Source organism: Simochromis diagramma, unplaced genomic scaffold, assembly GCF_900408965.1.
Source record: "Simochromis diagramma unplaced genomic scaffold, fSimDia1.1 OVJJ01000307.1, whole genome shotgun sequence".
NCBI lineage: Eukaryota > Metazoa > Chordata > Actinopteri > Cichliformes > Cichlidae > Simochromis > Simochromis diagramma.
Window position 1 is genome coordinate 12,413 of NW_024386786.1, and position 13,335 is coordinate 25,747.

At 40.1% G+C, this 13,335-nt stretch overlaps 3 gene segments (V, D, J or C); 2 read left to right on the plus strand and 1 right to left on the minus strand.

Moving 5' to 3' along the window:
• Window positions 1-408: 408 nt before the first annotated feature.
• On the plus strand, window positions 409-1,687 carry LOC120728158 (the record flags this gene model as incomplete). The annotated part of the segment is given in 2 exon segments: window positions 409-454; window positions 1,145-1,687. Coding segments are annotated over 2 exon segments (381 nt in total), but the record flags the coding sequence as incomplete, so codon positions are not given.
• A 2,157-nt stretch (window positions 1,688-3,844) lies between these two features.
• Window positions 3,845-4,335, minus strand: LOC120728249. The segment is given in 2 exon segments: window positions 3,845-4,176; window positions 4,284-4,335. Coding segments are annotated over 2 exon segments (384 nt in total).
• Window positions 4,336-4,605: 270 nt separating this feature from the next.
• Window positions 4,606-8,588, plus strand: LOC120728250. The segment is given in 2 exon segments: window positions 4,606-4,618; window positions 7,904-8,588. Coding segments are annotated over 2 exon segments (543 nt in total).
• The last annotated feature ends 4,747 nt before the right edge of the window (window positions 8,589-13,335 follow it).

A 13,335-nucleotide genomic window follows, 5' to 3' on the forward strand; every position in this document is an offset into this window, starting at 1 on the left:
CATTTGTGGCCACTTCACTTTTCTTTGACTGCTACACTGCAGTGGACCAAAAGAATGGTGCAGGTTTGATCTTAATGTGGTTATGGCGTTAACGTCATTTTAACTAGATTAACGCTGACAGCACTATTTTAGATTTTTTCAAACTCTAAAATACACAATATATCACAGCCATAACCTTTTGGTTACTGAGGACCAAAACTGGATAAAAACTCTAAAATAAATGCAAATTACATTTTTGGAAAATTGTTTTATTGTGTTTCATTCATTTTTATTTCATAATTATAATAACAATATGTCATGAAATTATGATTTAAAGAATTCATATTGGTGAGTTTGTTTGTTTCAGAGTCAGAGAGCCGTGTCTCTCTACAGTCAGAGGTTTTTGTACGGCGCCTCAATGAGTTTGTATCACTGTGGTGGACTTTTGGTGGAGGAACCAGACTGGATGTTGGAAGTAAGTTAATTAAACTGTGTTTATTATTAAATATTGTATCATTTTATTTAATAATTATTTGTTAGACTGCTTAGATGAGAGAAAAATACTTTTTTATTTAAAATAATTGAGTTTTTGATGTTTGTCCTTTTTACTGGACTAATTCAGATGAGCTCTGCGAGTTTGTCTTGTTGAATCTACATTTCTGTCACAGTAAAATATATGTAGAAAAGAGTAAACTTCATCATCTTATGATTAGTTTGTAAATTTCCACCACATCAGCTGCTGTTTGGATGAGTTAAAGTTTGCTTTCTGATGTTTTTATCGTGTCAGATGTTCAGATTTAGTTTGAAATCATGTGAGCTGTTCAATAACATTTCAAATCTATATGAATGAGTAGCTGCTCTGTGCTTGTGTCCACTCATTTCTTCAGTCGTCCATGATTTAGACTTCTAATCATTTTAAAGCCAAACTTCTGCTGTAAATGTTTCCACATCTGCTTCTTTTATTTCCAGTGTAGTTTGAACATATTTCAGCTCAAACTGTGTGATGATTCTCTCTGTGCTGATATGCATGAGAGGTTTCTTAAAGGGAAGTGAAACAATGTGTGAGTGAATGACTGGTGGAGCAGAAAAAACACCTGACAGAAACTTCTTAACGGAGAAAATCAAATTGTGGTTCCTGCCCTCTAAGCTGATTGGTGTTTCCTAGGTGATACCCGCCCCGCCCTGAAGGTGCTGGGTCCCTCCAACAAGGAGCTGGAGCAGGGGAAGGCCACGCTCATGTGTGTGGCCAACAAGGGCTTCCCCTCAGACTGGAGTCTGTCCTGGAAGACGAGCGACAGCAGTGGCAGCAGCAGCATCAGAGGGGAGGAGAGCAGGACTCCTGGAGTGCTGCAGAATGACGGCCTCTACAGCTGGAGCAGCACCCTGACGCTCACTGCAGACCAGTGGGGGAAGGTGGGCTCTGTGACCTGTGAGGCCACCCAGGGCTCCCAGTCTCTGGTCTCAGAGATACTGAGGAGAGACCAGTGTTCCCAGTCCTGATGTCAATCACTGAGTCTTTCATGCTGTTTTTCCTCTTTCTCTCTGTTTCTTTTTGTTTGCAGATTTTTAAAAAAGCATCAAACAGTCATGTTTCCATCTCATAATGACAACAATCAGAGCAACAATCTCCTCTAGTTTCATCCTTTTGTGTCTGTTGTAAAGCTGATATTTCAAACTCTTAAAAGAATAAAAATGTAATGAGAAAACATGTTCTTTGACTCTGTGAGTTTAATAAATGCATTTAAAAAATAAAGATTTTGTAATATTTGTAAAACCAGACCAAAATAAAAATGTAAACAGACACATCAAGTGTAATGTGCAGTGAAAATGGTTAAATATATTTTTTAATCCACATATTAAATATTTCTCTATAAGATGTTGAGGTCATGTCAACCATAGATTATCTGTGTGCTCTTCATAATTTCTAGTCTCAAAGCTGTTTCATGATCTACATTTTAATCTGACCTAAAACCTAATAAGTAAAATTAAAGAGCAGGGTTTCATCTGTATGTTTAAACAGAGTTTATCTAAATCAAGTTTAAGTGAAGATTTACTGAAGTTTGATTAATGAACTATTTGGCAGTGAAACTCTGACGAGGCACCAAAGCAGAGAAGAGTCTAGAAGCTGGTGGTGGCAGAGGTGAAGCAGGTGGAGACTTAGCTGAGGATCTCTAATTGTCAGGATGAGGTGGAGATAAGGAGATTTAAAGCACACAAAACAGAGGCTGAGTAACTCACAGGAGGCAGCGAGACAATAACTGGACTCAAATAATGACGACAGAATTGAGCTTGAAGTGGACATGATGTTAAGAACAGACTAACAGAACAAACACAGGAATGCAGGCAGATGAGAGACTACAGGTCTGCTTTAATCAACTTATATAGAAGTTAATCTCTTCTAGTGTTCACAGCAAAATGAGAGAAACTCACTTCACTAAACCTCTTAACACAAGAAAAAGTCCACGGTCTGTCAGGAGGATGATCACATCTTATTTTCATTGGTTTCAGATTTAGGTAGGACTTTATATTAATGTCACACTTTTAAGCATTAGTAAGATATTATTTAAAGAGAAACTTTTTAGTTCTTTGTTCTGTCTACATTAATACTTTGGAAACTGACTAAATAACTTTAGGTTTTTACAACAGTAACAGTGATTCGTTTGTGCTGGAAATATCCAAATGAGGCTAAATCTTCACTGAACACATCCCCTACAAACACTGTTATAACAGCCTGCTTGATTTGTTAATCAGCAGAATATCAGAATATTATAGACACTAGTTGTGATGTGACTACAATGATTTTCTGGATTTGTGTGATAACAAGGACTGCAGCTGAGCTCCACAGAAGGATCAGTTTAATATTTAACAGCTTACAAATAGAAAAGAGCTGCTCATCAGTGCAGAAACACTGACAACAGTATTTGTATTTCTAATGACAGCTTGTTATATTTTACAACTTGGATTAATATAAAAATCTTTAATGAGCAAAAACAACATTTTTTTCTTTGTGGACCTTCCAGCTACGTCTTTTCATCTGAACTTATTGTTATAAATGTAGAAACTAAGAATGAGTCAGACTGATGGGCTGCAGAGAACATCAGTCATCTAAAAATAATGTTAATGTGTTAAACATCTGGAGCCAGTGTTGTGTCTGTATTCTGTGACTCATTAAACATTTATCTTTTTATTCGGGGACACCACTTCATTTTTTTTTCATGTTACTAACAACGTATTCAATAAGTTTATGAATGTTAAACTGTGAGTGCACACAAATGAACTTCCACAGTAAATATTAAAGTAATCGTTCCTCCCAGTCTTGTAGTTTGTTCTGCAGCTGTTGCTTCAGATCAGTTCCTCTTCAGCTGAGAGGTTTTTGTACGACAGATTTTCACTGTGTAAACAGAGTGTTTGTTTTTGAGCCTCAAAGTTATGTTTAGATTATTTAAATTAAACTTTATTTTTATGTTGAGCTGTATGATATTTATTGATTTTATTTTCATATATTTTAACATAAAGGTCTTATTTTACTGATAACTGTTAAAATTTAACAAATCATAGATGATATTATGGTGGTTCTAGTATGGAATGGAGGTCAAAGGTCACAATGAGTTTTCTCTATAACTATTCGACTTGTTGAACATGTTGACTGATTTTTACTTAATTTTTAGGGAAAAGAGAAAAAGAAACTATTTTTAGATTGGAAGCAAATGTGTGTGTGTGTGTGTGTGTGTGTGTGTGTGTGTGTGTGTGTGTGTGTGTGTGTGTCCTCAGTGAACTGTATCAGTCTCTGCAGTATCTTCCAGCTGCAGCAGTCACTTCAGTTTCTGTTCAGTCTGACTGAGGGAGGTTTTTGTACGACTGTTTTTCACTGTGTGAACACACGCTGACTGCTGATGCTGTGATAACTCTGACAGTAATAAACTGCTGCATCTTCAGCCTGGACTCCACTGATGGTCAGAGTGAAGTCAGAGTTTGATCCACTGCCTGTAAAACGAGCTGGAATCCCTGATTCTCGAGTGCTAGCACGAGAAATGAGCAGTTTAGGAACTCCTCCATCTTTCTGTTGGTACCAGGCTAAATAGTGTGTACTTCCAGAAGCATAAACATTCTGACTGGTCGTACACTTGATGCTCACAGATCCTCCCACAGCAGAGCTCACTGCTCCAGGCTGAGTCACTGTGATCTGTCCTCTGGACTCTGAGGACACAGAGACAAAAACATAAAGCAGCTTCATGGTTTTGTGGGCTTCATTTCAGAGGGACAGATGTTGATAGAGGAGAGGAGTTTGATTCTCTGGACTTTACCTGTGAAGCAGCAGCAGAGGAGAGTCCAGATGAGGACGCAGATCAAAGTCATGTTTTTGATGAGGAGGATTTCTGTGGCTTCTGTTGTGATGAAGGACAGCTGTCAGTCATCCAGTGTTCAACTCTCAGGACTATAAACTCTCCCAGAGCACTGGAGCATGGTGCTGCTGATGCAAAGTGCCTCTCTATGGAAATCATCTGACTGACTCCAGCAGAGACTTGGATCAATGTGATGTGTCTAAAAAGAGTTGTCATGGCATATTTGGCATGTGACTCACATGAACCCTTCATGATTTATAGACAGATGAGAAATTAAGTCAAAATGTACTCCTGCAGTGAGGAGATGTGAAGGCTTTTCTCCTGCAGGGGCATTTTGCTGAAATGATTCAAGACCACTTGTCATTGTCCTGGCTCATTCGACCAAGCGGTTTGCGTTTCCTGTGTTTTTGTCATTTTTTTGTATTATGTTAAGTCTACTTGTTTATGTTAAGGATCATTCTTTAATGCCTGCATTGTTCTGTTTAGATTTGGTTATTAGATTTCCCCTTGTGTCGTTGCCCTTTGTGTCTCCCTGTGTGTGTCTGTGTTTATATTGTGGTGTGAGTTCTTGTGCCTTGTTTCTCCTCCGTGTGTTTCATTCCGTCATGTTTATCTATGTTTCCCAGCCCGTCGTGTCTGCTCTCTCCCTTGTGTTCCCTCACTCCCTTTCGTCTGCCTCTTCTCCGCTCCCGCATCATGTTTCCTGTTTTATTGTGAAGGTCTTGTGTTTCCATGGTCGTTTTGTCTCGTTGTGGTTATTCGCATTAGCTGGGTTCCTCGTGTTGCGTCCTCCCTCATGGCTGTGTTTCCCTGTGTGCCTCTTTGTGTTTGTAGTTTATACTTCCCCCAGTCTAGTTTTGTTTTGTATTTCCATTCAGCAAATAAAGCTGGTTTTTGATTTTACGTCCTGTTTCTGGGAGTCTGCATTTGAATCTTTTCCTGCCTGCCTGCTCAGCTGTTTCATGACACCACTTGTTCGTTGACATAAATCATATAAAGTGTCCTTCAAGTCCTTCAGACTTTAAGACAGTTGAACATCTGTGGGTGAATTTGGATCGATGTGTTAGAGTTAAAAGAGTCCAAATTTGGTAAATATAGTTTGAGAGAAACAACGACACATGGCATATTAGACGATGTCATTATTTATTCACCAAAGACTAATGAACTCACGACTCTTCAGTTTAATTTGAAACACAGCATGGAATAATTTACTTGATAGAAATGTGAAATATTCGACCCATAACAGAGACATTTTATTTTTCTGCGGGCGCTCCACTGTGTGCGACTCAGGCAGCTTACCAGTTGTTGTTGTTCTTTGCCAGTTTTACTGAGTTTTTCTTGTGGATGAGTGTTGTGTTGTGTCAGGCGGTTTACTGATAATCTGCTTATTTGTGGTCTTTTATCTCCTTTTGCTTTGAACACACTCAAGTCACGACTGACATGTAACATGTTCAAGTGGCTTTATTGGCATTTCAGCCATATACAGTGGTGCAGTACACAGTGAAATGAGACAGCGTTCCTCCAAGACCCTGGTGCTACATATAACAGTAAATCAACATAGGACTATAATAAAGTGCAAGTATACAAGAACTACAAAAACAGAACGGAGTGATACAGACACAAGACAGTGCAACACAAAAGTGCAGTTTTCTACAAGTTATGCAATTATGATGCCATTATTATTTCACACTAAAATCTTTTTGAGCATTTTCTTTCAATGAAACTTAAATTTTTAAAACTTTTTTTAGAATTTTTTCTTCAAAAACAGTTCATAGATGGCACATTTTTGTTTTAACCTTTTGCCAAAGTATCTGCAAATAATTTGTCATCCGTTTCATTTCGCCTTTGATGAAGATTTAAAATTACTATACTGCCACATGGTTACCATTTAACCATACTCTAAAACAGGGGTGGGCAATTCCAGGCCTCGAGTCCTGCAGGTTTAAGATCTCACCTTGGGTCAACACACCTGAATCACATAATTGGTTCGTTACCAGGCCTCTGGAGAACTTCAGGACATGTTGGCTGTGTCCCAATTCAGGGTCTGCAGGCTTGAAGTACGCGCACTACGCGTACTACGTACGGTGCGTACTATAAGTACGAGAAGTGCAGAAGTGAGAGGCTTGTGAAATGGGACGGTATACGCTTCGTCGCGCTGTTCAGGTTGCCTAGCAACCATGATACTAACCGCGAGACACGTTACATACAGCTTTGTGTGACAGAAATGAAGGAGAAAAATGTTTTGTTGGTCATTCATTTTTGTCATGACATCACTTTGATTAGTTGAGTATCTGAGGCTGAGACCACAGGACTGTAAACATGATTGTTGGGCTTCATTTCTGTGCTGAACAGTCATTTAAGATTAGTTAGTAAATAACAATTAGTTAATGTTGTTCATGAGACTAAAGTCATCTCACTGTGGTAATGTAAATATAATATGGCCAATATTATAGTATTGTCAGATTATTATGATTGATATATATATATATATACACACACACACTTATATCACTGACTTTCAGCTTGTTGTGTTTGTGGATATATGACTGACTTCAATTATTAAACATTCGCACATAAATAAGTGACGTCATATTCAGTACTTTTGACAGTTCACTCTTCGGCCGCTGCATCTTATTAGGGAAATTCCACATACATAAATGTAAATTTCAAAACTCAACCCCATCATTTAATTTGGTTTTGATTGAAATTGAATATTACTTACACTCTCTTAAATTAACTTCCAATAAAAAAGGTTTATCATTGATTGAAATTCATTCAGAAATGTTTAAGGAATGAGCTGTCACAACTTTCAAGTACAAAGTTGTTATGAAGTCTGTCACATTCCCCCCTTTTTTCTTTTTTTCTTTTTTTTGTCCTTTATTTATTCATCCTTCTTATTTCATTGTACTGTATATTGTTACTCTTATTAGCCTTGTATGTCTACTGTACAAACTGAACTGGAATGACTGACTGTTCGCTTTATAATTTCAATAAAGTTTGGAAAAAAAAAAAACCTCTTCGGCCGCTCCCTTCTGCCGTATTTTGCGGCAAAATTATCCACACCCACCGCCGCGCTATGAATTGTGGGATATATGGGACCACGAAGCGTGCACCGGACCACGCTTGATATTTGGGGAAATCGACGGCGCATTTGGAGTATGCATTTGAAGTACATTTCGAATTGGGACAGCCGTCGTCGCGTGGCGGTGACGTAACCGCACTTAAAATGCGTACTTCAAGCGTGCAGACCCTGAATTGGGACACAGCCGTTGAGGAGCTAATTTAGTCATTTAAATCAGCTGTGTTGGTTCAAGGACACGTCTAAAACCTGCAGGGACACCGGCCCTCGAGGCCTGGAGTTGCCCACCCCTGCTCTAAAAGCATGCTGACCACGTTGGGCTCAGTTTATGAGATTTAATTTGTAATTAAGTTATTTTTCCCAAATATACCAAAAATAAGTTTGTTTGTTTTTTTCCATTTTTATATACAAAATTGTTTAATTTTTGAGTTATGATAAAATTCTGAAATTTCTTTTTCTGATTATTTTAATTGTAATTGTAGAACTAAGAAATAGTTCACAGATAACAGACGAGGACATCAGAAGTCAAAGAAACGCTTTAATATTTTTATCTTTGGTACTGAAACTCGTCTGTTGCCATGGTTCAGCAGTGAAGCCTGTCTGTTACTATGGTTACCAATCTCAGATAGAGAAGTGAAACAGCTGGAGAGCAGTTTCACCCAAACTCCCAGTTTCTCTAACATCTCTCTCTCTCTCTCTGCAGTGGGCCGAGTCCCCCCCTCCCTGACCGTGCTGGCGCCCTCTAGTGAGGAGCTGCAGCAGGGGAAGGCTACAGTCATGTGTGTGGCCAACAAGGGCTTCCCCTCAGACTGGAGGCTGTCCTGGAAGGTGGATGGCAGTGGCAGCATCAGCTGGGAGGAGAGCAGGAGCCCCGGGGCGCTGCAGAATGACGGCCACTACAGCTGGAGCAGCACCCTGAGGCTCCCTGCAGACCAGTGGGAGAAGGTGGGCTCTGTGACCTGTGAGGCCACCCAGGGCTCCCACACTCCACTCTCAGAGACTCTGATGACAGACCAGTGTTCCCAGTCCTGAGCTGACTCACTGGGACTCTGATACTGGCTTTAGTCTGCAGCTTCTCTCAGTCTGCTCCCTCTGTGTCTGTATTGCTTTGATAGTTTTTATGTTTTCATGCTTGTGGCACTGTTGATGGTTTTAATACTTCAAATAAAAACTGAGGTCTTCAAATAGTGGTTTTCATGTGTTTCCATTCAGCTGCTCTTCTGTCTGATAATCATCCTTCAGCTTCAGCAGTGATGCTTCCATACACTGAAAATCTCTGCTTCAGTAACTTTGACTGAGAGAATCACATGTGCTGTATCACATCAGAGTGTAAATGTAAAAAAATGAAAACAACTAAAAAAAGAAAAGAAAAAGCAATAAGTTAAAAATAGAATCACAGCCAACAGCTGCTCCCTGTTATAAATAGTTTTAAAGTCTTTGCAGCTGCATTATTTTCCATCATGTTGGATTTTGTGATGATATTTGCTGTTGGGTGTAGAAGAAGTAGAAAACATGGTGACAGGTTATTGTAACCTGCATGTGACCCATGATGAGACCCGTCCTGGTTTTCTTCAAAGTCAGAATTGATAAAATAACCCAAAGAAAAACTAAACTTTCTTTATCAACATAGGAGACACTAAAAATGTCTCTTTCAGAACATCAGTGCAGGTTAAAAAGTGTAAATGTCAGAATAATTTATGTCACAAAGATGAAGTTAAAGACTTGATGAACTAAACTTTAAATCTTCAGATCAAATCATGTGAAATATTTCTGTGACCAAGAATGTAGCTGAGCAATCTACATACATACATATATCAGTACTGCAGTTTACTAAAATATTCTCATTTAATAACTACTTCCCAGTTTGAATATTTACAGGAGAGTTTCTTCATCACAGATCTGACTCACAGTATCAACTGTTTTGTGTTTCACATGTTCTTCTGTGCGAGCTCGTCAGGATGGACACAAGTCTGAAGTTTTGAGTCAAACCCACATTAACATTTAGGGTTAGACTGTGTGTGTGTGTGTGTGAGTGTGTGTGTGTGTGTGTGTGTGTGTGTGTGTGTGTGTGTGTGTGTGTGTGTGTGTGTGTGTGTGTCCTCAGTGAACTGTATCAGTCTCTGCAGTATCTTCCAGCTGCAGCAGTCACTTCAGTTTCTGTTCAGTCTGACTGAGGGAGGTTTTTGTACGACTGTTTTTCACTGTGTGAACACATACTGACTGCCAGGCCAGTGAAAACTCTGACAGTAATAAACTGCTGCATCTTCAGCCTGGACACCACTGATGGTCAGAGTGAAGTCAGAGTTTGATCCACTGCCTGTAAAACGAGCTGGAATCCCTGAATCTCGACTGCTAGCATAGGTAATGAGCAGTTTAGGAACTCCTCCATCTTTCTGTTGGTACCAGGCTAAATGGTTGTTGCCATAAACATTCTGACTGGTCGTACACTTGATGTTCACAGTTCCTCCCACAGCAGAGCTCACTGCTCCAGGCTGAGTCACTGTATATTGTCCTCTGGACTCTGAGGACACAGAGACAAAAACATAAAGCAGCTTCATGGTTTTGTGGGCTTCATTTCAGAGGGACAGATGTTGATAGAGGAGAGGAGTTTGATTCTCTGGACTTTACCTGTGAAGCAGCAGCAGAGGAGAGTCCAGATGAGGACGCAGATCAAAGTCATGTTTTTGATGAGGAGGATTTCTGTGGCTTCTGTTGTGATGAAGGACAGCTGTCAGTCATCCAGTGTTCAACTCTCAGGACTATAAACTCTCCCAGAGCACTGGAGCATGGTGCTGCTGATGCAAAGTGCCTCTCTATGGAAATGACTGCAACAGGGAGTGGGATCCATCTGATGATGCTGTTGATGATGTTCACTGTAAATTATTTCAAAAAGAACATTTCTTCCTCCTTCTATGAAAAATTCAATTCTTTTTATCTTGATCTGGTGGTGAATCAACTGATTTTATTATTAGTTGGAAAGATATTTCAGATTTTGTATAATTATATTTTTGAGTGGATGTATGATTGTAACCTCGTGTCTTAGGTTACAATCATACATAGGTATGTTTTTAAATAGGACATTTTCTGCAATCCTCTTAAAAAAACATCTCAGCTGAAGAAGAAGACAAGAAAATATTTCAAGAGCAAACCTGAGCCCTACATTGTAATATAATACTAAGTGTTGACCAGTCTGGACTGTGCAGGGTGCCAGTTCAAGCTCAGTGGGTGCGCAGACGACCACATGCCCCATGGGATTAGGGTATCGCTGTCATGGTACTGGGTCTGAGACCCAGTGTTTTGTGTATTTTAGTGCTATTTCATTGTTTATTGTATTTTTTGGCCGTTTTCCCTGTTTTATTTTTGTTTTATTTTAATTTTGAGTCTTGTGTTCTTTGTTCGTTGTATTAGGTTCACTTCTCCTGTCCCGTCATTATGTTAATGTCAGTCAGCTGTTTCCCCACTTGTTCCCTCTTGCCCATATCACCTCCTGTATACAATACAATACAATTTTATTTATATAGCACATTTAAAAAAACACAGGTATGCCAAAGTGCTTCACAGAACGAGTTAGAGCAATAATAAATACAAATACAAAACACAAAACACAAAATACAAAATAAAAATAAAATATACTAACAGGCTGGTGACATAACTAACCAATAATACACCAGGCGTAGTAGGCACAACCCGAAAGGCTGAAGGTTAAAACATTATAAATATTGTTACGGCCCTAGCAGGGCCTCTCTCTCCTGAGGGTGCCTGTGTGGGCGTGTCCCACTACCTCCTGCCTGAGATGCCACCTTTCCTGCCGGTACAGCTGATTCCCATCAGCGATTAAAGGTATTTAAGCCCAGAGCAGGGTGAGCTCTGAGCCAGAGTGCCATTTGTGTGTGGGTACAGCTAGTGAGCTGAGTGTTTTGCGGTGTTTCTAGCGAGTGAGCTGTGTTTTGTGGTTTTCAGCTAGTGAGCTGCTCTTTCCTTTTGACTTTTTGCTTTATTTGACCAACGCCTGAGTTTTGTTTGTGTTTTATGGTGATAGCGGCTTGTCCGTCTTTTTTAGTTGAATTACTTCAATAAAACTGTTTTATTTAACTGTTTCGCCTCCTTGACTCCTTTTTCTGACCCGGTCACTTGTTACTTCCCCCTCACCGCCTAGACCCCCCCCCCCCCCAGGGGAACGTAACAAGTGACCGCCACTTGAGGTTGCAGGTATTGACATCATCTTGGGAAAAGAAACCTTGAGTGACCACGGGCTCAGAGTGAAGTCCTCCAACTTAAACTCCATCCTAACACACACACCCCCCCACACAAGAAAAAACCGCCAACCAAGAAAACAAGCCACAAAAAGAACACAAAAGAGACGAGCCCCCAATATGTTACGTTCTGGTCCCGGCAAGTAAATAAACGTAACAAATAGTTTGCCCCACTCACTTCCCACCCACACACAAATCCCAACAACGACACCTTTTTCAAGTATTTAAGCAGCCATTTATTTTCATCGGCAGTGAGCAATGCCAAAACAATAAACAAAACTCCCTAAAACACAATCCCTACACTTCCCTACACCAAAATAAAAAGAAGCCAAAACAAAAGACAAGTCACTTACCTAACTATCTAACGAAAAACAGGAGAAAACTGGTTCAACAAAAGAAAACGGCTTCTCACGCCTACTAGGCTGCGACAGTGAAAGTTATACAGCAAAGGAACAAAAAGTGACCGCCACTTGTTAACCTATTTACAATTATTTACATGGCAAGGCTAGAGGTACACGTGAATACTCCAGCCTGCATTACAATGACACAACACACAACTCTGTGACCGAGTCAACGGGGTTCCAAAAAGCACTGCCAGGTGACTGTCATCCGGACGTTAAGTACTGGAGGTGGTCCATCAATTATCCAGTCCGAAGATAGGTAGAGACTCCACCCAGATACCTAGCAGCCACGCCCAGGTGTCCACCTCCTAGGAGAGAAAAAAGGGAAAATACCGCCATCCCTCCTCCGGTGGGAGGCACGACACCAACAAACACATCACTGGGTCATAACAATATTAATAAAGCGAAAAAGATAACTTACAGTACACCAAAAATGCGGGCTGTAGGAGGCGGGGAAAGCAAGGCTAAACAAATAAGTTTTTAATCGAGATTTAAAAGATTGAATTGAATCAGACGCCCGAATAGCTAGAGGGAGGTTATTCCAGAGGTAGGGTGTGACAGCAGCGAATGCGCGGTCACCTCTGGTCTTGAGCCGAGATCTAGGTCGCACCAGGAGCATTTGGCCTGCTGATCTAAGTGCTCTCCCTGGGATATAAAAGCTGAGGAGATCCATAAGATAGCTGGGCGCAGTGCTATTTATGATTTTAAAAGTGAGCAATAAGATTTTAAAATCAATACAAAATTTAATAGGGAGCCAGTGCAGGTCGGAAAGAACTGGAGTAATAGACTCAAACCTGCCAGTTCCAGTTAAAAGACGCGCAGCCGCATTTTGAACGAGCTGCAGTTTGTGAACAAGGGCAGAATGGAGACCAGTATGAAGGGAATTACAGTAATCTAATCTTGATATAACAAAGGCATGGATAAGTTTCTCCAGGTCTTTATGTGGTAAGTAGGGCTTGGCCTTAGAGATTAGACGTAGTTGATTGAAACTCGATTTAACTACAGAGGACACGTGTTTGTCCAACTTGAAGGAACTGTCCAAGACAACACCCAGGTTCCTCACAGTGTCATAAAGGGAGTCAGCAAAGGGCCCAAAAATACCAATTAGTTCAGCCCGAGAGAAGGGAGCATCAAAGATTAGAATTTCAGTCTTCTTATCATTTAGAATGAGGGAATTGCTCAGTAGCCAGATTTTAACTTCATTCATACAATCGGAGAAATTTTGCAACGACAACATGACATCCTCAACTAGTTCAAAATAGATTTGAATGTCATCCGCA